The sequence below is a fragment of the Cavia porcellus genome, unplaced genomic scaffold (genome assembly GCF_034190915.1).
Source record: "Cavia porcellus strain 051 isolate PalLab524CR breed Dunkin Hartley unplaced genomic scaffold, mCavPor4.1 scaffold_26, whole genome shotgun sequence".
Taxonomy (NCBI): domain Eukaryota; kingdom Metazoa; phylum Chordata; class Mammalia; order Rodentia; family Caviidae; genus Cavia; species Cavia porcellus.
The window spans coordinates 30,740,116-30,762,702 of record NW_026947509.1 but is presented as its reverse complement, the minus strand read 5'-3'; the positions used below and the strand labels follow the sequence as shown (position 1 = coordinate 30,762,702).

The 22,587-nt window shown below is 46.1% G+C and overlaps 1 protein-coding gene across 3 annotated transcripts in view; it reads right to left on the bottom strand.

Annotated features, from left to right (window-relative positions):
• Nucleotides 1–22,587, bottom strand: part of Iqca1 (IQ motif containing with AAA domain 1) — a 126,518-nt gene that overhangs the window by 51,507 nt on the left and 52,424 nt on the right. For all 3 annotated transcript variants that reach the window (XM_063237055.1, XM_063237057.1, XM_063237056.1), the window contains 2 exons: nt 21,578–21,662; nt 8,494–8,613 (listed from right to left, as the gene is read on the bottom strand). In XM_063237055.1, coding sequence (XP_063093125.1) covers nt 8,494–8,613; nt 21,578–21,662 — 205 coding nt within the window. The remainder of the gene's footprint in view (nt 1–8,493; nt 8,614–21,577; nt 21,663–22,587) is intronic.

Below are 22,587 nucleotides of genomic sequence, written 5' to 3'. Positions count from 1 at the left end.
CCCCTTGAGAATGTTTTTTGTTGTGTGAAATTCATCCCAATTAAAAACAAATTACTCCAAGGCTGCAGGTATAGCTCAGCGGCCAAGTGCCTGCTTTGTGTTGGAGTTCAGTCCCCAGCACTGCTGCAAAAAGAAAATCACTCGATCTTCCCATTATTGCCTGCTCTGAGCCTGGGTCTTTGCTTTGGCATCTGGGAGAGAATCCAGAGGGCACAGCACTGTGTATGTTGAGTGTCACTCATTTTTGCAAAAAGCCACCACTTTTCAGTGCTGGTGATACACTGAGGCCCTCGGTACTGAGCTGCATCTCCAGCCCTTAGAAAAAGAGATGTTTTTTAAAAGGTAAAGGCAGGGTCTTGCCCAGTGGCGAAGGTGCCCAGGCTGGGCTCCCATGTGAAGTCCTCCTGCCTTGGCAGCGTCTCCTGCACACTTCCCGGCTTCTCTCTTGACTCACACCCGTGTTTGTGACCTCCTTGCCGTGAGGTGCAGGTGTCTCCTAATACATGCTGGGGCAGGAAGAGGCTCCTAGGAACCATCTAGTAGTGCACCCCAGGGCCAGAGTCCCAGGGCGGCTGGGACTGCCCACCGCACAGCCTGGCAGCTAGAAAGATGCCATGGCAGCACTGAGGAGGAACCTCCAGCTCCACCTGCCTGCCCGGTCCAGGGCTGCCCTGGCCAGCTGTCATGGGCAACGCTGCCTCCTATGCGAACCAATCTGGCCTGGTGCTGCTGGCTATCAGCTATCTCAGAAACAAGTGCAGTGCTGCTGGTTAAGTTGCAGTGTGGCTTGGGCCCCCTTCCCCCAGGACTCCCAGGGCCTCTCTCATCAGTCACCTCCCCCAGGGCATGGTCAGTGGCCAGCTGGCCTTTCTGGCTGTGCCTCCCTGTACCCCGATGGACCCCACCTGTGCTCAGTGGCCTGGACCCCATTAAGCTCCACCCTGGGAGCGTCTTTGAGTTCTAGGACCCCTCCAGCCAGGGTTTACCAGGCCTCAAGTGCTGGGAAGCCCCTGCCCCTCTGGGGCTTAGTGACTGGTCCTGCTCTCACTACAGCAAGACCCAGTCCTGTGAGAAAACCCCACAGGAAGTGCATGAAGAGTGGCGGAAAGGTCACATCGTGGAGGAAGTAAGTGATTCATGGAGAGAAGGGGAATTCAGACGAACCCTAACCAGCCTTCCTAGAGGTACTATTTACTCCCTTCCCCTCGATCTCCTCTCCCCTTGGTCCCCATTGTCTCCTCTTTGTTTTCCACCTCTCCAGGACTCACTATAGACTCACGGATCTTTATCACTTTCTAGCCAACATGCTGACCTCCTATTGGCATTTTCTGATGCTTGGAATGCCCCATACTGGCTGCTGGGATCCCCTCCAGGTGGGGATGAGGAGCAGCCCGTGGTGGCCATGTTCCCAGCAGAGGGGAGAGTGGGTGTGAAGTCACAGCTGGGTGGCCCACTCTGCTGGGTGTCCCAAGCAGACCCAAGGGAGGTGTGGGGTGGGGAGAGGGAGACAGATGGCAGAGACAGAGAGACAGCGAGGAGGCAGGGAAAGAGCGAGGCCTTGGCAGGACCTGGAGCCCTGTGTTGGGGAGAGCTGAGCCTGGGGGACCACTGTGGTCAGAACAGGGGTGGAGGGGGACAGGAGCCCTGTGCTGTCTTCCCACTGACTCGAGTCCCTTTCCTGGGCACCGTGTCCTTGTGCACACTGCTGGCCATTCATGGGGCTTTCCATCCATGGGACCCCTGGTGGCCCAGCCCTCGAGGACCTCATCTGGCACTGCACCCATTCTGTGCAGAACCAACAGCTGCTCAGCATGTAGGTAAACATAGGTTCCGAAGTCTGCTCATACAACATCATTTCCATAACACCTGCCAGGTTCCCGAGGGAAAAAGTGCTGCCAGGCCAGTTCTGGAAATGTCTCATTCTGATAATTTAGAATGGCAAAGGCTGGGCCTTCTCAGGGCGCCACTCTCCAGGAGCCAATGATATGTGTGTTCATTACACTAGATCTTGTTTTTTAAAAAATGTGTATTTCTATTAGAGCCCATTAATTTTATAAAATATTGTGTTTCAGTGCATATATTTCAATCATATCAACCCCCCCCTTCTCCTCCTTTTTGTCTGATAAGAGTCTCCCTCCTGTGTTCACATCATCATTGACCATTTCTTGTACCAGGGAGGATGCAGACACTTATCTGGCTTGTGTCCCTTAGTACGACGCAATCCAGCTCTGCCTGATTTCCTGAAGATGACATGATACCATTCTCCTTTATGGCTGCATACTAATCCACAGCAAGGATACTTTTTAGCTAGAGGGGAAAGAGCCATGGAAAGTTTCTGCCTTTTTAATTAGATTTCTGATTTTGGTAACGTCTTGGGGTTTGCCGGCTGACAGTACGATGCCCATTTTGACCATGGCTGGGGAGAAAGATTGCGTGAGGAAGTTTGACACTGCCATCTTCATTCTGAAGTCTTTTTCTCCTTTTAGGAATCTTTTACTGGGATGGGGTCATATACATGGGCTGAGCATGTCGACAGAACTCCTTTGTGGCACTAGGGGAAACCTTGGGTCTTCACATGGAGTTAAATTGCTAGCCATTTTTACTTGGAGATAAGTTCTTAAGTCACTAGATTTCCTGGGCTGCATTTGAATTTCCAATCCTCCTGCTGCAGCCTCCCAGAGTGCTGGGATTGCACACTTGTCCTTTCTGATGGAAACTTCTTCCCTGTGTGGCTGGAGGCTGTCCTGACAGCTCTGAGGGACCTCTGCAGACAGGCGCCCCAAGGCACAGAGTGCTCTGCGTCTGATGGGGAAGTGCAGGTGCACTGGCCAGTTGGGAGGGGAATGGAGACAGGGTCTCAGGCACCTACCGGCGCCTGCAGAGCTGGCCTGTGGACCCCAGTCCTGAGGGCTTTCCACTCCAGCCCAGGCAGCCAGGCTTCTGCCCTGAGCCCTGCAGACCCTCAGCTTTGTCTGAACCCTGCTTCCTGGATGGGCCTGTGTGGCCACCCAGCAAGCCTAGGAGCCCTTGTATGGACCCTGCACACAGAGCCGCTGCCGCCTTCAACCCACAGAGCCCTGCAGCGGTGGGGGCCGCTCTGCGTAGACAGCAGCCAGCTCTTCCACCCAGCCTCGACTTCTCCTGTTGCCTTGTGCAATCCAGAGGCGTGCTGCATGTTGTGTGAAAAATGCTTATCCACTGCACGAGGGGCACCATCGCACTGTCCTCTAAAATGCAAAATCAAAGGAAGGAAAAAACCAAACCACCTCTGTTTGGGATATCGTAGCCCAGAGGCAAAGACTTAGGCATTTTGCCCTGCAAAAAGGCATAACATGGTCTTTGGCTTTGATCTGTATCCCTTGAGCTGGCCTGGCTGGATTCCTGGCTTTCTGAGCTTGTCTGGATTTGGCAGCTACTGTGCCTCCAGCCACCTGTTGACCTGAAAATCTTTCCTGAGTGCTCAGGACAGGAGGATCCACCAGGGGGCAGCATTATGGAGCTTCGTCCTCCAGCTCTGCCACCCAGGCTGCCCAAGGGCCCTTGGACCTCCTGAGGGTGCTCTCTGAGGTACCCTGGGGTCCCCATTTTGCCACACCAGAGCTCTGTTCCTGAGGTCTGCTGGTGTTGGCTCTTAGCAGGGGGCTCCTAGGTCCCGGGTTTCCATGTGACTGTCACATACATGTTCCCCTTTGGACACTGAAGTCACCTTCTAGCTCCTTGCCTCTCGATGTGGCTGACTGGGCCCTTTGTGCTCCCACCTGCTTGGGAAGGTGGGGCCCAAGGGTGCCACCTCCCTTGCTCAGACACTCAGTTCTCCTGGAGGTAGACTGGCCCACTCCATTTGGGAAAGCTTTTTGCTTAATCCAATGGAGAGCTGAAAAACAGAAATCCCAATGTCCCATCTCTTGCAATCTGGCTAAATGAGAATCTCCTCCAATGGGGACTGGACATGGGGATTTCTTTTTGCTTAAAACCACCCTGGAAGATTTTAAGGACCAGGCAGCATGTGCCAAGGTCATCTCCTGACAGCAGTGGGTTCCAGAGGGGTCAGGGTGCGATGTCCTCCTCATACCAAGGTCTGCTCAGGGGGAAATCTCCCAGCTCCTCTGTCTCCTGCTCCAAGAAAGCCTTCCAGGTTCTTCTCCCCCGGGCTGTCTTCTCCGGGATGCTGTGGTTGGCCAGGGTCCTGTTAAGCAGTGGCGCCACTTTCATGGTTACACTGGGGGCCTGGCCAGGTCCCTCTGGGCCTGTAGTTATGCCCCTTCCCTGCATGCCAGGTAGGCAGCTCTTTCTTGCCTCTGTATTGTCCTGCAGCTCTTGTATGTTTGTTCCACAGCTGCAGCAGTCCCTAGGCTGTGAGGCTCATAAACAGCAGAACAGGAAACCAGAGTTTCAAGATGAAGCTGCTCACAGCCTCAGTGTCTTGCAAGGGCTGCTCTCCAACTCTCTGGCTGTGTCATCGTGCGGCAGAAGGAGCCAGGCAGGTCTCTGGGCCTCTTTTACAAGTGCGCTAATCCCAGTCATGAGAGGCCCTCACTCCTGGGCAGTTGCCCAGTCATGAGAGGCCCTCGCTCCTGGGCAGTTGCCTCCCGGGCTGCATCTCCTTGCTCCTCGCAATGAGGTGACTTCTGGGAAGGCACCAAGGTTCAGACCATAGCACCTAACCAATGTCAGTGACTCACACTTGGTCTCTGGCTGGCCCTGGGCTCCTGGGGAGCAGTGGTTCCCACGGCCCAGTCTTTTGCATCCCTAAGCTTCCCACCCTTGCAGGCTGGCTGAGTAATGAGTAGCCGGGACTGCCGAGTTCTCATGGCCTGACCGAGTGGACAACGGCATAGTGCTCCATTTTTGCTCCTAGCAATGGCCATATGAGGCAACTGAAGTGACTGTGGCATTGAAAGCACATGTGTGGAGGTGTCACAGGTGGGCGGGAAGTGTCCACTGCCACTGGCATCCTTCTCTGGCGGAGCTTGCTTAGTGGGCACTGCCCATCTGCAGTCCACAACAGAAGCTAGGCTTTTGCTGTTAGATTTTGAGAACTCTTTATGCAGTTGAGATATTGGTCCTCTGTCAAGTAGATAGTGGCAAATATTTCTCTCCCCGTTTATAGCTTGTGTTTTTATCCACCTAGTGGGTCCTTCATAGAACAAAAAGTTTTGAATTTGATGAAGTCCAATTTGTCAATTTTTCTCTTTATGAATTTTTTCTTTGAAATGGGGTCTTTCTTTTTTTTTGAAATGGGGTCTTTCTTTATCCCCCAGGATGGCTATGAACTCCTGGACTCACAAGTGATCTCCTGTCCCAAATACTAGGATTCTGGAAACATCACCACACCTGGCTAAACCCTACTTTTGGTGACAAATCTAAAAACTCTTTGTCTAGCCGTAGGTCTTGAAAGCTTTTTCATAGATTTTTTTTAATCACAGGTTTCATAACTTTATGCTTATATCCATGATGCATTCTGAGTTAAACACTGTGTAAGGTGTGAAGTGTAATGGGAAATTCATTTTCTCGCCTACAGATGAGACGCTCAGTTTTGGAAGCTCATCTTGATTGTAGTTATTATGTTTTCCCCTCCACCAGCCCAAACTGAAGATGAAAATGTTTGGGCTGAGCTGTTTGCCTTGATCCTTCCGTGTATCTCAGCCTGCTAGGGCTCCAGATGGTCTTAGACAAGGAATTGACAACTTTCACAGTTTAATCCTTAAGATGCTTTGCTAAACTCCTTGACAAAGTGATCAAACAAAATGTGAGACTACTAATCACATACATTTGATTTCTAAATGTTTTTGTGTGTGATTATAGATTCAAATGTGGCTCCAATACTTTTCTCATTTCCCTAACCCTGCAGTAAATTGGAAACCCAGAGACAAAGATTCAGCTAAAGAATAAGTCAAGCAGGCTCTCACATCTTTTTGTGCCCATTAACACTCTCTTCTCACGTTTTTTGCTGATTTGTTACTCTCTTGTGGACTTCCAGAGTACTCAACTCTGTATCTATGTGGCATTTTGGAAAGGAGTCTATTCTCTGTTAACAGGTTAGCTGAAGAGAGGCTCTTATCCTTTTCAATACAAGGTCTTTCCAAGCTCTCAGACTAGTGGTGGGCAGGCAGTGAATATCATCAAGGTTACCTGGAGAACCTTCTGAGAGGCTGCAGGGAGAGCTCAGATGGTGGCGGTGGTGAGTGGGTAAGGGGAGTGGGCTCCTTCCCTTTCCCCCACCTTGTGCTCTAGCCATGCTGGGCAATGCTATTTCCTGTAGGTCAAAATATGAATTTTTCACACGGGACCTGAATGGCTGGTCTTGGGAATCATTCTAGATTTGCTAGGGTTACTTCTAAGAAAAAATTTTAAAGAGTCCACTGGAAAGACAGTCTGATCTCCAAAGAGCATGCAGTAGCAAAATTTGAATATCTCAATTTTATTACAGATGATCATTTCTTCTTTTAATAATCATGCTGTCTTTTGTAGATCTATCCTTTTTATGAATAAATTAAATTTTAAATAATTCTGAAGAATTTCTCCTGCATTTGCTAATACTTCATAAGTGCTGATGTGCTTAAATTTTGCTTTTTGTCCTGAACTGTTCATCATTAAGTGATTCTTTAATAACTAGTTAATTAAAACACCCTCATCCAACAATAACCAGATTGTGTAGCTGATAATTTCAGATTTATATGGAACAAGCTCCTAACAGTGAATTTTTAATTTGCAAGTGTAAAATGCCCTCATGCATATTTAGAGGAAGAGATACTTACAATAAAATTGAAATTCTTCCAATTCTCCTCATTTATGGTTTCTTCAAAATTATCTTGCATGCAGAGTGAGGGGAGGATTTTAAAATTTAACTGTCTTTTCCCCTGCTAGAACCAGGTCCATGGAACTCCTTGGTGCAGGCAGGATGATGGGCGCCAGGTGGCCTCCAGGCCTGAGTTTGCTGGAAATGCTGGGGTAGACATCGCAGGGGGATAGGGGTGGGTGGGGAATATCATTGGGAGGAGGGACAATCTGGCCATCAGCTAAGGCTACAGGGAGCCCAGGAGCCAAAAGAACCTGCCAGAGCTGTCCAGGTGGCAGGGAGGAGGCTGACTGTGGAACTGTCACACTTCTGTTCTTGGTGTGGTGTAACCTCACCAGGGCCAGGGGTCTTCCCAAGACCGAGCAGTTCTTGAGGTGGTGTGAGGAGCTGGCACTGACATTACGGGCAGTGTGAGGTCTACTGCCTTGGTCCTGACATGGGCATCCCAGAACTCACTGCAGTATCTGCCAGCAGGGTGGACTGTGCCCTGAATTGGCAGGCGGAATCTCTTCCTTCTGTTCTTGCAGGGAACAGTGGGGCATGGACAGACAGGAGACAAGTGGGGACAGCTGTGCTGCGTCCCCTGGGGCAGGACACAAGCAATGCATGGCCCACGCCTCCCATTCATGCAGACCTCACCACCCTCTGTGGACCGTCACTGTCACTTCTCCCCTTGCTCTTGGTGCCCAGTGCTCCTCTAGTCACTTGTCTTCCTTGGTCACACAGCCTGTCTTCCGCCCTCTCTTTGTTAGAGGGCACTGTAATTTCCAGGCACAGTCTCCAGGGCCCCTTTAATCACTCTGTCCCCAGAGGAGTCCAGGAGGCTGAGTGCGGCTGGCACCGTGTCGTGGAATTCCAGGGGTGAGGCTGCTGTGACCTGAGCTGCCTGCAGCGGGGTCTCTGCATCACCAGGGAGCCACATTTGAGAACTGATGGGAATTAGAATTGAAGTGAATCAGAACATTCTGGGATCCAGTAATGGAAAATGACCCACTCCTGAAGGTCAGCAGGGGCACTGTTTTGGGTGGTACAGTGCTGTGCTCTTTAAACACGGTGCCAGCTTCCGGCCCACGCTCCACACGCCGCAGAAGAAGGCTGTGCCTCTCCCATGACCCTGATGAAGATTCCAGCCACTCAGCCCACCACAGCGTGGGCAAGCACCCCACCTCCTCCCAACCCCTCCACGGTAGGGCAGGCCTCTGATTGCCTTGGGATAGTAAGAAAAAATACACCTGCTGAAATATACCCAGGGTGTCAGTGTCAATGGAAAATGTGAATGAGCACCCGTGGGCTAAATTAGATATGATTACTTTCCAGTTGTCACCACCTCATGTATTGTTGCTTCTCCTTACCCTTCAGGAAAAATGAATGGAATAATTTACTTTGAGGAATTAGAACTCAAAGCTATATAAAGTACATGAGTTGTCAAAGCCATCGCTTATTCCAATAGATATTTACCAGTCATGGAAAAGAGGGCAACTGAATGTTGATCAATACAAATGAAATACAATGAAAAATCTATCTGCAGGCAGAATGGTTTTCCAGGTAACGGGCAGATGCAGTCTCAGTGGAGGTGAGATGAATCTATTGGTTGAAAACCAAAAACAAACAAACGAACAAAAAACACCAAACCAAAACAAGGGCACTAAAAAGAAAATAAATCAAATTTCTAATATTCCCCTCAAGTTCTTTACCTTAGGTTTTTCCTTTACGACTTTCTTTTCTTTCTCTTTTTTGGTTTTCTTTTTCTCCGTTTTCTTTTTCTTCTTGTTCTTTTCCTCATCTTCTTGGCTTGTGAGGATATCGTCAATAACCTGGAAAAAACCCCCCAATAATCATAGCAATCACTAACTTCCTGTCACCAAGAGGGCTACCTTTCTTGCCTGTGAGCACATACTTTTGATGGTTGGCCTTCCTTTCTCTGGGTTCATCAGGGGGAGGCAGCTGCCAGGTCTCAGAGGGCAGAAGAAGAGAAATCAGCTGTTTCTGAGTCCCGTCCCCTGCCTAATTCAGAGCTACTCTGACTCACAGGGAATTTACAGAACACTAGGCCTCCCCGCATACCTCAGCAGTAGCTAGATACCATAGCCCTGCCACAGTGTTTCAAATTCCATACCTGTTTCCCGACCCATTTCCCATCTCGGTAGTTGTTCTCATAACAACTTCCTTTCCCATGATTATATAGCTCTTATTTCACTCCAGATTTAACCTCTATTTCCTACAGTGACAAAAGACCACTCTTTCTACTAAATTTTATTTTATTTTTTGGTACTGGGGAACGAACTCATGACCTCGCACTCACCCTGTAAATACTCAGGTCGCTGAGCTAAATTCTTGGCACTGCTAAATTTTAAAATGCTTAATAAAAGGTACCTGGTCTACATAGGATGGGCGCCCCTGGAGAATTAGTATAGGTTTATAAAAAGTAATGTAATTTAGTTTATTATAACATGTATTTAAGGAACAATTACTCACTGTCACTGAGAGCTACGAATTCTGGGGGATGCCCGAGTGCCAATGGCAGGGCACACTTTCTGATGGGCCCTTGAGGCTCACCTCATCACAGTTCAAGTGACAGAGACAGGCTGCTTAGCCTCTCTGAGATTCGGGTTCTGCAGCTCCAAAACAAAGCCAGCGTTCCATTCCCAACACTTAAGATGCACCCAGCACAGTGCAGAGAGCTCCCAAAACAGAACTTGGTTGCTTCGGAGCACAGGCAGGTGGGGCCACTGTTAGAGTTGTGCACAGCCTCACGGGTGGGTGCTGTCCATCCCATTTTAGAGGTGAGGCAACTGGGATGCAAAGGGGCCGGTAACTGGGCCATCAGTGCAAAGCTAGCCAGTAGCTAAGTGCTGGCTTAAACAGGTGCTGCCTGGCATGAATTTCACGGTGTAGAAAAGAGGTAAGTTGCAGAGCAGGACGGGTCCACTTAGCTCATAGCATTAAGTGCATGTGGTCAAAGAGTGATACTGTATGGTTTCTGGCACATACGTGTGTATTCCAAGCATAAAGAAATAACAAAGGGATAGCAAAATCTAAGTTCATTACAATGGGTTCATCTGAAGACAGAGCAAAGAATGCAATTTTAAAAGACAGGGACTGGGGAGAAAGATAAAAGCTAATACATTTTACCTCTACTATATTGGACCAATCCATCTTCCTGGGATAAACTGTACTCAATTCTGCTTTACTAACGATTTCCTAAAGAGCTCCATTTTATTTCTAGGGTTATTTTCTGATATCTGAAATCATGTCATTCTTAGGATCTTGGTGTAAAAAGTATAAAAAGATAACTTTTTCATTGTGTTAGGCAGCTTTCTGTTACTGTAACAAGTACCCAAGGTAACTTAAAAAGAGGAAAGGTTTCTTTTCACCTTCGAGTGATGCTATTATTTCTGGAAATGTGAGGAGGCAGCCCATCATGGTGAGAGGAGAGAAAGCTGTTCACCTCCCCAGCCAGGAACCAAAGAGAGAAGAGAGTGGCTGTGGTCCCAGTATCCTCTTGAAGGGTGTCACCCCAGGGACCTAACTTCCTGCTACGAGGCCCTCCCTTTCTCAATTTTCTTTCTTAGTATATATTTGCATAATGAATATATTCATCATGGGATATCACTGCATATAAATATCACATCTTGATCCTTTGTTTCCCTCTTAAAGCTGCTACCACCTCCCAATCGTGCTATAGACTGACAACCAAAGCTTTAACACTTCTCCAAACAAAAGCAATCAAGGCCACAGCAGTGTTGTCTGGCACCACCTGGACAGGAACAAACACACATTATAAGGCAGTTCTATTTTAATATTCTGAGGGCTCTCCATACTGCTTTCCTTAGTAATAATTTCCATTCCCATCAACAATATACAAGAAGGGTTCCCTTTTCTCCACATTTTTGTGAATGCTTGTTATTGTTTTGCTTTTTTTTGGTACTGGGTATCGAACTCATGACCTCACGCTTGCCAGGGAGGTGCTTATGCCGCTGAACTAAACCCCCAGATCAAATGCTTGCTATCTTTCTTGTTTTTGGTAACAGCCATCTTTAAAAAAGTGAAGTGACATTGCATTGTATTTTTAATTTGATGTTGGGAATTTTTTTCATGTTTTTGGTCATTTTTGTATGTCCTCATTTAAGAAATGTCTATTTCAATTTTTTTGGCCCATTTCAAATTGGGCTATTTGTATTCTTACTATTAAGTTCTTTATATATTTTAGGTTTGACCCTCTTTTATCAGACGCATGGTGCACAAATATTCTCTCGCAGTGTACAAGTTGTTTACTTCATGGCTTCCTTTGCTGTGTAGAAACTTTTTAGATGATTCAATTCTGTTTCTCTATTATTACCTTTGCTCGTTGTACTTTTGGGGTCATTTCCAGAAATCCACTGACCAGACCTAACGATGGAGCCTCTCCTTATGTTTTCTTTCAGTATTTTCACAGTTTCAGGCCTTACGTTCAAATCTTTAATCCTTCTTCACTTGGTTTTCTAAGGGGTGTGCATTAAGGGTCTAATTTCATTCTTCTGCATGTGGCTATCCAATTTTCCCAATTCTGTTGGTTGAAGAAACTGTCCTTTCCGCCTTAGGTGTTCCTAGCACTTTTGTCAAAAACAGACTGACCATAGCTTGTGGGTCTGCTCCTGGGATTTCTATTTGTTCCACTGGTTTGTGTCCCTTCTAGCTAAGTTGCTTTGATTAGCATAGTTTGTAATCTAGTTTGAGATCAGGCTATGTGATGTCTCTGGCTTTGTTTGTTTGATTGTTTTGGAAATTTGTGATCTTATGGTTCCATAAAAATTTTAGGAACTTTTTATTTCTTTAAAAGATCTTATTGGACTTTTGATAGGGGTTGCACTGAATGTAAAGATCATTAGGGTAGCACACCTATATAAACATCAGTGTGCCCAGTACATGTGCCCAGTCATTTTTCCATGTGCTTGTCTTTTCTTGAATTTCTTTCATCAATGATTTATAGTTTTTAGTGTCCAGATCTTTTACTTCTTTGGTTACATTTATTCCTAAATTTCATTTTCAATGCTGTTATAACTAGGATCTTGATTTATTCCTTCTCTTTTCGCAGAAGAGAAAGAGGTATCCACACATGGAAATGGAGAGCACGTCTCAGATCCATTTGCCGTGGGTAGGTTTGGGCTGCTTACAGGATGTGGCCTGGGGCACCATGGCTGGAGGCCCTGGTAATTCAGTGCATTGCCAGTACACAGCCAGGCTCCATCAGTGGCTGCCATCATGACCACATGTCTAAGGCCTGATCTGCGATCCTAAAATTGGTGATTGGAAAGTCCATTGAAACTGTCTAACTAAGAAGTGGTGAATCTGGTTAGGTCTGGGTAGGTCAGGTTTTCCCTCTGTTTAGAGGCCACTATAGATAAGACTTCCCCACCCCAACATGGGGGCAGAATGCTGCTCTGTTCTTCATGTTCCCAGCATCTAGCCCATGACAAAAAGGTTAAGGAATGTCTACTTTCCAAAATAGTTAAGGAATGTCTATTTTCCACTTGAGCACAGAGGCGTATACCTCAGACAGTCTGCTTTGCCTCTCTGGACCCAGTTCTTTGTCTGGGCTGGACATGAGATCATCTAAGTTCTCAGTTTATAATCAGGCCCCAAGGGAACAAGGAGTCACAACAGTGTCATCAGCTGGCAGCACTGGTCTGGTGTGACTGTTTTCCCCAACAGTAAAATGTGTCACCTAAAAGAATTATTTTTTAACTCTAAGCCTCAGCTTGCTTACCTGTAAAATGGGCCCATATTCTCTCTGCATCTCAATCTTGTTTTAAGATATCAGGGCAGAGGAAGTATTTGACACATGCTGATACCACACAGGCTGATAAATTAAAGACAACTTCGAAGTGAGAACAAGTGGTGGAGCATGGTTGCTCATTCATGTGTGGGAGAACCCAGCAAATCTCAGCAGGTAAGGCATAGAGGGAAGCTCTTTAGGGAAGGTGATCCTGGAGGCCCAAAGAGAGTAGGTGGCTCACCAATGCCACACAGCTTCTGTGAGCACTGAAAAAGGTTCATTAGAACTGGCCCTGTGGAAGTTGGAGGACAGCTGACGGGCAGGGTCAGGGCTCTGGCTCCCAAATAGCCCCAGGGATGAGGTGTATCAACCAAGTCAGGGTTCCTGGCCTCCTCCTAAAAGACCTCACGGAGTTGGGTGAGTGCCCACTGCTGCTTCCTGGAGTGCATAGACACATGAAGAGGACCCTCAGTTCCAGGGACGGGCGTCTGGACAGCAGTCTCACTGCCCGCCCTGGTAACATGCGGACTCTTCCATTACTCATCATCAAGGAAAGTTCCAGAATGTCTCGTCCCAGTTTCTCTTCCACAGTTCTCCAAGGATTGAACGCTCTCTGTTCAGTTTGGCTCCATTTTTTTTCCTGCATACTTTCTCCTGCTGGACACCACTGGGGCTTTTTCCTACTGGGTGGGATCTGATCTGCTGCTTCCTGAGGTTGTGCAGGTGAGGCCTCCAGCCCAGCAATTCCCTGCCAAGGCACTTCCCCTGGACTCTGATTCTTGGCCTCCAATCCATCCTCCCACAGCAGCCACAGGGAACATGCTGAAGGCCATCAGGACCATGCCACACCCTGCTCACCTCAAACCAGCTGCCTTCTTACTTAACATGTAGATTTTAAACACAGGAGCCTGCCATTTCTCCCAGTTTTCAGGAGAAATACTCTTGGTTGGCCTGTTTTTCCTTAAGCAATTTGAATATATCATCCCTTCTCTCCTGGCCTGCAAGAACTTTATTGAAAAAATCTACTGATAACAGTTTTGAGCTCCCCTGTGTACAATATGCTTTTTCAGTCTTGTTGAGTTCAATAATTCCTTCATTGTCTTTGATTTTTTGTAGTCCGACTGTAACGTGTTTCTGTGAACTCCTCTTGTATTTGACTGGGGACATCTGAGCTGTATGTATCTTCAGATTGGGGAGTTTTCAGCTGTTACATTACACCATAGATCCCACAGTCTTTCTTCAGTTCTTTAGAGTTTTTCTTTTTTATATTGTGACTGGATGATTTCAAATGATCTGCTTTGATGTTGCTTAGTTTGCTTTTACTTCATCAAGTCTGATGCTGAAGCTCTCTGTTGCATTTTTAAACTTTAGTTATTGTATTCTTCATCTCCAAAATTTCTATTGATTTCTTTCAGTGTTTGCCACCTCTTTGTTTAGCTTTTCACTTTGTTCTTGTATTGTTTTCCTACTTGTGTTCTCTTGTAGCTTGTTGAGCTTTTGAAGAACTGTTTTTAAATCTTTGTCATACAATCTGTGCATAGGCCAGGCCCTAAGCTTTTTATCATGCTCCTCCAGTGATTCATCATGAGCTTCATCGTTTTGCACAGATGTGCATCCCTTTGAAGCTGCAGCCACCTCTTCCAGACCTCACAGCAGAGCTCCCTTCACTTTCAGGGATGGAAACACAGTGGAGATGCTGCAGCCCTGGCTCTGCTGCTACAGGACGTTAGTGTGGAGGCCTGTGGTGACTCCAAATTGGGGTAGCTGCTGAACAGCTCAGGCAGCCAGTCTGTGCTGTTGGTGCCTAGATGGCCCTCCTAGATGGCTATGAGGTCGTCAGTGCCAGGGCTGTTGGGATTCTCCACCAGACTGGGGCCCAAGTTGGACATCCATGGCGGTCAGAGCCAGTGGTGTGTACACCCCCATGGTGGAGGCCGGCTACATGTACATGGATGGTAGCTGCAGGCTTGAGCATAGTGGTGAGGACTGACCGGGGTCAGAGGCAGGGGATAGGGTCACCTGTGGGTTACACAGGTGGCAGTGGGGTCACAGCCTGCATGCATGGGATTGTGGAGGTCAGATGCAGGACAGTGACAGCTGTCAGGCCATCTCTGTGTGTGGGCAGCTGTGAGTCGACTGCAGGTGTGCTTGCAAATGCAGTTATAGGGCAGCAAGCATGGTGGCTGCGGGCACGGCTGTGTGGTAGGGACAGGTGCTAAGCTTAGTCAGCTCTGGGGATTGGGGTTGGCAGCATACAGGAGCCTGGCTTCAGGGTCAGCCTCAGGGGGGTGCAGTGATGGGGCTGAAATCTGGGCTGGGGGTCCCAGACTGTGTGCAACAATGTGCATAGCAGTTGCTTTGGGCCCTTTGGGACCTGGACAGTGCGAAGGTCCCCGGGAGGCGTTGCTGGGCTGGTTCCACAGCAGCAGAAGCAGCCATGTGGCTCTGGGTGGCACTAGAGATGGGGAGCTGCTACAGGTCCTCAGTGGTGAGAGCTGCTGGTTATTTCCAATCTCATGCTATGATCATTGTTGTTGCCATGAAAAAATAAATGCAAATAGTATTTTTCAGGTACAAGTGTGTGGAATTCATTGTGCAGGACAAATTCCTAGAAGAGCAATGCTGGGGCACCAGTACGTGCATCTGTAATACCGTCCTGGGGTGGGCCAGTGTGCACTTGCACCAGCGGTGCAGGGAGCGCGGTTTCTCCGGGTGCTTGCCATCAGGATGGGCTGCACTTGTCAATCACACGGGTGAAACACGGCCCGGCACTGGAGCTTTCATTTTATTTTTTTGAGATGTCAGTACTGAATTAATTCTTCTCATGCTCTTCAACTGTAGCAAAATCTTTCACAATTAGTTACGCACATCACTGCCTGTTAATTTAGCCAGCTTTTTTTTTTTTTTTCTTTTTTGGCCTGGTGGCAAAATCTGTTCTACTCCTTGGTTTTTTACCTTTAAAAGTAAGTTTATTGAAACACATTTTACATACTACCCAGTAAACCATTCCGAGTGTATAACTCAGTAGTTTGCCACAAATGCATCAAGCTGTGTAACCATCACTGTAAATCCGTTTCAGAGTATTTCTGTTACCCAGTTAAGATGTCTCCTGTCCACTGATTGTGGATCCCTCTCCTGTCTCCTCCTCTCCTCTGTAGCACTAACCTAATTTCTGTTGCAAGGGTTTACATGTTCTGGACATCCCTTACAAATGGAAGCATATCATATACAGTCTGTTGTATCCGGTTTCTTTCCTAGACTTAGTGTTTTCCAGGCTCCTCCATACTGTGGTATGTTACCAGCTGTCTGTTCCTTTTTATTACTAAATAATATTTCGTTTTATGAATACACTACCATTTGCTGACCCATTCACCCATTCATAGATTTTTTTTTTTTTTTTTTTTTTTTACTGGTACCAGGGATCGAACTCATGACCACGTGCTTGCAAGGCAGGTGCTTATGCCGCTGAGCTAAATCCCCAGCCCTCATTCATAGATATTTGGTTATCTCAAAGAGTGCTATGAGTAATACTGCTGTGAATATTTATGTTCAAATCTGTGTGTGGATGTACGTTTTCATTTCTCTTGGATAGAGTCCAAAGAATGGAAGTATTGCATCATTTGGTAAATTTATGCTGAACTTGTAAGAAACTGCCAAACTGTTTTCCAAAGTGGCTGGACCACTTTGCACACCCACCAGCAGTGCAGAAGGGTGCCCTCGTCTCCAGCCCTATTTGTGTTGTCTTTTTGTCGTCCTTCTGAGTGTGACCTAGCATCCCACCGTGGCTTGAATTTTTGTTTCCCTAATGAGAAACAGTATTGAGCATACAACAGTGTCTTCCTTTGTGTTTGTCTGTTCAAACTTTTTGACTGTTTTTGCTGGTTCTCTTTAACCTCTTACTGAGGTGCAGGCTTAACTGTATAGTCTAAATCCAAGTCCATTAGCAAATATATGTCTTGTATACATCTTGTCCCAGTCTATTACTTCTCTTCCTTATTTTCTGAATGGTGTCCTTAGAAGTGCAAAAGTTTTGAACTTTGGTGACATTTAATTTTCAGTTTTGTCTGTTATGTGATTTTAATGTGCGTCTCTCTTACATGTGTGGGTGATTATCTTTTCACATATTGGATCTCATTCGTTATGCTTCAAACACATTTGGATCTTTTCTGAGAAGAGTCTGTTATATTCTTTTGCCATTTTTTGGCATCAGGTATTGAGTCATCTCTTGTACAGTTGTAGGAATTCTTTATGTATCAGAAAAGTGATCTCATGGGATACTCATTGAAAGTGATTCTGCTGGTGGGTCATGTGTCACTTACTCTACTTAGGGACATTTTTCCTTGCAGGTTAAGAAAACATTTGTGGAATTGCATTTATCTACTGTTTTATCCTATAACTCCTGGGTTTGTCACATGGTTAAGAAGTTTTTTCTCATTCTGAGGCTATGATGGGTTCCTTCTCGGCATCTTCTAGCCCTTTGCTGTTTGGATTTTGTGTTACATTTAAACCTCTGGTCTATCTGAGATCATTCTGTAGGAAGGCATAAAGACATAAGAATTTAAGTATTTTCCAAGTGACAACTGGGCTACTTTAGTAGCATTTATTTCCTTTTATTCTCACTCATGTACTAGAGTCCGAATGTCCATATGTATTTGAGTATATTTATTGATTTTCCATTGTTTTTCACTGATGCAGTCGTTTGTCTGAATCAATAGGCTTTTAATAGATAACACATTTGCACACACGACTGTGCTGGCTAGTTGGCCCCCTACTCATCTGTCTCCAGGATTTCATGGTTATCCTCGGTTCTCTGCCTCCGACCTGAAGTTCAGGGCAGACCTGTCTGTCCTCCTTCAGGGGTCCAGCATAATGTTGTTGGGGCTTTTATTTGGATCCTACGACATTTATGTATTCCAACCTAAGACCATGTTTGCTTTTGTGCCTCACTGTCCAAATCCCTCAGATTGTCTGCACACAGAATACAAATTTACTATTGCTTATTCCTGGGAGTTGTGTGTTTTGCTGTTGTTGTAAATGGATTTTTATTGTATTTTTGTCCAGCTGCTGTTTGCATATACAAGCCTCACAGCTGTCTGCATAGTAATTTTGCATCTCCTCATCTCGCACTGGGTAGTTCTTCAGTTTATTCTCTTTGCTTCTGTGTACATAGAATACAACTGCAAAAAATGATCATCTGCCTCCTCCATCCCATTTTCTCTGGGTCTTTCTTTTGTCCAGCAGTGTTTAAAATTTTTTTTTGTGGGATAATGTTTAATAATAGCAGTGACAGTGGCCTTTTCTGTATTTTCTCTGCCATTAGTGGAAATGTTTGTAGGGAATTTAATTAAGCATGACATTGCATTTTGAAATAAGATTGGAATCATTTTGTTATGCTAAGAAATATCTGTGTATTTCAATTTTATTGGACTTGATTTTCAATATCAGGAATGGATGGTGAGTTTGTCGAATGCCTTTTAAACATCTGCAGTGATGAATTTTAGTTTTTTTCCTTTTGATCACCTTCTGTGACCCAGAGCCTTCCTACCCATCCTAACTCCAATGTTCCTGCATTTCAGAATACTCACTGTTGACTGTGGTGTTTAAATACTGAGCGTACCGTTTCCCGTTTACCCTAGGAATAATCGCCCACTGCTCGTGGCTGCAGTTATCTCAACAATGGACCAATTAGTCCTAAGCCTCCTCCCAAAGTTCACCATAGAATATCTTGTTTTTATTATTTTCTTGTGGCTCTCATGGATTGCTAGTCTTTGGAAATAAAAGGCATCACACTTTTTATCAGTGGCCTTTCCACTTACAAAATGTAGAAATTCTTGATCACTGAAAATTAAATGAACAAGCAGCATTTTAAAAATGGGCAATGAGTTAAGTTTTTGCATGCATCCTTGTAAGGGAGACAGATGGATGTTTTATTGGTTGTATTCCATCTTTTTTGGGTTTGGCGTCAATGCAATGCTTATTCCATTAAAAAGCCTCTGTGTTCTTTTTTTTTTTTTTTTTTTTTTTGTCTTTTTCATTTTTATCGGTACCGGGGATTGAACTCACGACTGCCTGCTTGCAAGGCAGGTGCTTATGCTGCTGAGCTAAATCCCCAGCCCCTAAGCCTCTGTCTTCTTTCTGCGTTATCACAACATCACTTCAGCTGTGCACACCACAGCACTGTAAGACTGCACTTGGTCCTGTCTTCTCTTCCTGCCACTAGGCAGCCAGCTGGTTCTGCCACTGCTTCTAATTGATCGTGATCAATAACTGCTGAGACGTTGTGAGGGACAGCAGTGTGCCTGCGGTGCTCCAAGTGTGTCCACACCTCCTGTCACCCGAGAAAGGTATCTCGGGAATGGAGGTACCTCTGGCCGCTCCAGGACAGGCCAGCGAGCTTGCAGAGGGGCAGTCGCTTCTAAAGCCGCAGACACAGCATGGGGCGCAGGTGATTTGTGCGGATCGCTTTTCTCTCTTCAATCATCTGTCTTTTAGAGTGAAGTCACCTTGTGGTCCCCTTGGCTTTTGTGCGATACATTAACCAGATAATGGCAGTTTTCTTTTTCGTTTAACTAGAAAGTAACTTCACTTTTTAAGGCTTGTCCTGGACAATTTAACATTCCACTAACATTCTTAATCCCTTAATTGCTACCTTTCTAAATCAACACGAAGCATGTTTGGCTGCCTGTCCTGGGCCTGCAAGACACAGCTTGCGACTGGCGATTCAACTGCAGGGGCGAGATCTAAACACACATCAGAGTGAAATCACGTCACGGTAAAATGAGTCTCTCAAAGCAGGGCCCAGCGAACTGCCAAATAAAGGCTGCGACAAGAGGTGATTGAAACGTGGTGAATGTTTACATTAAAAAAATTACAATAAAAGGTGCATTATTCCTGATACGAGAAATAAAAAATAAATAAAATTTAAAAACGCATTGCCATGAGTCCCCTGAAAAGCTCCCTCTTCTTTGAGCACCCTCATCCCGTCATTCTTTCTGCTTTCTGAGGCAGTTCCGGAAGTCCTCTCACGAATGTCTTCATTGTTCCTTTGAGGCTGCTTCAGTGTCCCGAACTGATGCCAAATGCTGAGTTTGCATGGTCACTTTGACTTTGGGGAAGAGTCAGAAGTTGCACGGTGCCGCATCCCTGGTGACCAAGGTAGTTGAGGTCACAGCGGCACAACTAGCAGCCTCTCTTTCCCTTGCAGTGGCCTTCCTAGCACTTTTGTCACACCTTCTCAACTGGTGTTCTCTCGGACTTCCGGGACAAGGCGGGTGGTCCAGACATCTGGAGGCCGAGGGGCTCTGGGAGGAGGCTGGCTTTCTCCGGGGTGCAAGGGGTGCCGGGGGGCACAGAGGCACACAGCGTGGGGGAGAGGCTGTGTGAGGTTGGGGACGCTGGCCCTGCAGCCTGAGTGCTTTGTCTCACCAATTTTCCTACTTAAGGGCATGAGGCTGCTTCTCCTTCCTGAACGAAGAGCAAGGTGGACATGAGCAGCTGCCTGTGGCAGGGCAGCCCAAGGCTCAGAGTGGTCAGCTGGCCTCCGCATCTTTGTCTCTATGCCCTTGGCTGCTTTCTGGCTCCAGTGGCAGAGCTGAGCCATTATGGCAGTGAACGATGTGATTTTCCAAAAGGTGCATATTTAAACTTAAAAAATTATTATAACATCGCTGTGGAGCCCCTGGACAAGACCTCTCCCCACTTTGAACATAGAGATCCCATCATTCTTGCCACTAAGTGAAGCAGCTCTGGAGTCCTTTCACGCATGTCCTCACCATGTGTGACCAAAAATAAGCTGACTGCTGCTGCCGAGGACCCTCCACGCAAAGGTGGGCTCAGAAAATCATCGCGATGTCTTGGTTTACCGTATTCCCCCGATCGGGCGCGGTGTGACTTTCTGCTCTTTCTCCAAAGTCCAAGTGACCATAAAGGTTCAGGTTTTGAGCTGATTCAAGACCTTGAGGCAGCCACAAGAGCACAACTAAAGACCTCACAAAAGAGGGCTTCCGAGCTGTGGAGGAAAGTGTTGAGGGTGATGGGATGAGTGTGCCTGGAGCAGGGGAGGACCTTGAGAAGGCTTAGTGACAACAAGCCGCACAGCCTACAATATGTACTATGTGGCCCTTCGTGGAAAAGTTTTGACCTCTTTTTTATGGCAACTGAAAAATGTAAGGTGAATTATATCTGTAACATTAGGTCCCCTTCATTATGGTTCTTAAAAAAAAAAACCTTTCTAGCTATTTTCATGAATAGTTTCAGGTAAATTTGACAATAAATTTGTCAGTACAAAGTTTCCTTTGGGTGTGATTGACACCATCTGAACTGCACTGTATAATGGAGAGCTAAGAAGCACTTGGGCTTTATTGAGGGTCTCTGTCTCGGGAAATAATCCATTGATCTATTTGTTTAAATAGTCTTTCATTTTCTTCAGTAATGTTGTCAATATAATTTTCCACAGCTCTGTCTGATTTGTCAATATTATTTCTTGTGGAGTTTATCGTGTTTTCCAGGTAGATAACTCATAGTCTGGAAAGTAATAAAATGATTGCTTTAAAAAAATTTATAATTCTTTAAAAAAAAAAACCTTACTGCATTTGTTAGAGTTTAAGGAAATATAGCTGTGATAGAGACCTGGAGCTCAGAGAGCCTACCACATGCAAAATCACAGACAGCACCGGAAATGTGAGGGTGACCAGCAAGTGGACCCCGGGAGTTCATAGCTGGGTGATGAGGAGGGAGGGACAGGAGACTGTCAGGTAAGCAGGGACTCAAACACTGTGGACTCCTGAAAACGAGCTCCAGGCCTGCGCAACCTCCTTCAGAGACCAGACAGGAAAAGGAGGAACTCATCTTGAAATCAATGCGAAAGAAAATGGATGTCCACTGATGTATGCCTCACGGCACATCCACACAGAAACCTGCAGGAAATAACTGAGCCCCAGTAGCACGTTGAACCCACCAACTCTGCAGTGGAAGGAAATGGGATTATGATAGATTTCCTTGCTGTTTTTCAAGTGTATCTGTACCTGTTCTGGGGTCTTGTTGGAAAAAATAACAGCCGAACCTCCGTCCTCTGCATCAGGGTAGTTAGGAAATGTGCCAGTCAAATGTCTGCCGAGAGAAGAAGGCAAATTAAAATAGACATTAACTCCCCGTTAGCTGGGCAATGGTGATTAAGGGTAGGCTTTCTGGGGTCAGGGGGGCCTGAGGAGCTGGGACACCTGACGGCAGGCTCTCTCCTCTGGGGACTTGTGGGTCTGGGACCTGAGACAGACCGCATTTTGCTTCTCTTTCAAAATACTGAGATGCTCTGTGCTTCAGAATGAAGACAGCGGCACAAATCATTTCTTTCTGTTTAATATTTAGGACAAACACAGGGTTTTGAAATGGAACAGAAGAATGGAGGTGTGCAAATGACGGATTTATCTAGAAAGTGTCTCAAATACACGCACAGGCTTCAGGTTTTAGGAAGTTTGAGGCCCTGCAGATTTGACAGGCTCCAAATATTTTTTTTCCTCTATAATCACATAATTTCTGTATTTAAAAAGCAGACACTGAGATTTAATGTTGAGAATCACAGACGGGATATGTGGTTAATGTATCTAAGCCAAATTGACTTCAGACGAGTGTTATATTTGCTGCACAAACAGGAGAGAAAAGATTAGCTGACATGTCCTGTTAATCCGTCAATGCATAGAGCCTGTGGTTAGAAAGAGACCTCCATGCTTAGGCCAGTTCTACAGCAGTGGGTCTTAAACTTTGGCCTTAAGGAGCCTTTTACACTCAATATATATTAAAAAAAAGTAATACATAAATAAATTTTATATATACATATATATATGTATATATACATATTTTTGAGACAAGGTCTTACTATGAAGTTCAGGCTGGCCTTGAATTCACTCTGTAGCTTAGGCTGGTCTTGAACTTACAACAATCCTCCTGCCTCAGCCTTCTGAGTGCTGGGATTACAGGTGTGCACCACTACACCCGGCTACACTCAATATATTTTGAGGATCCCAAAGAGCTTTCGTTT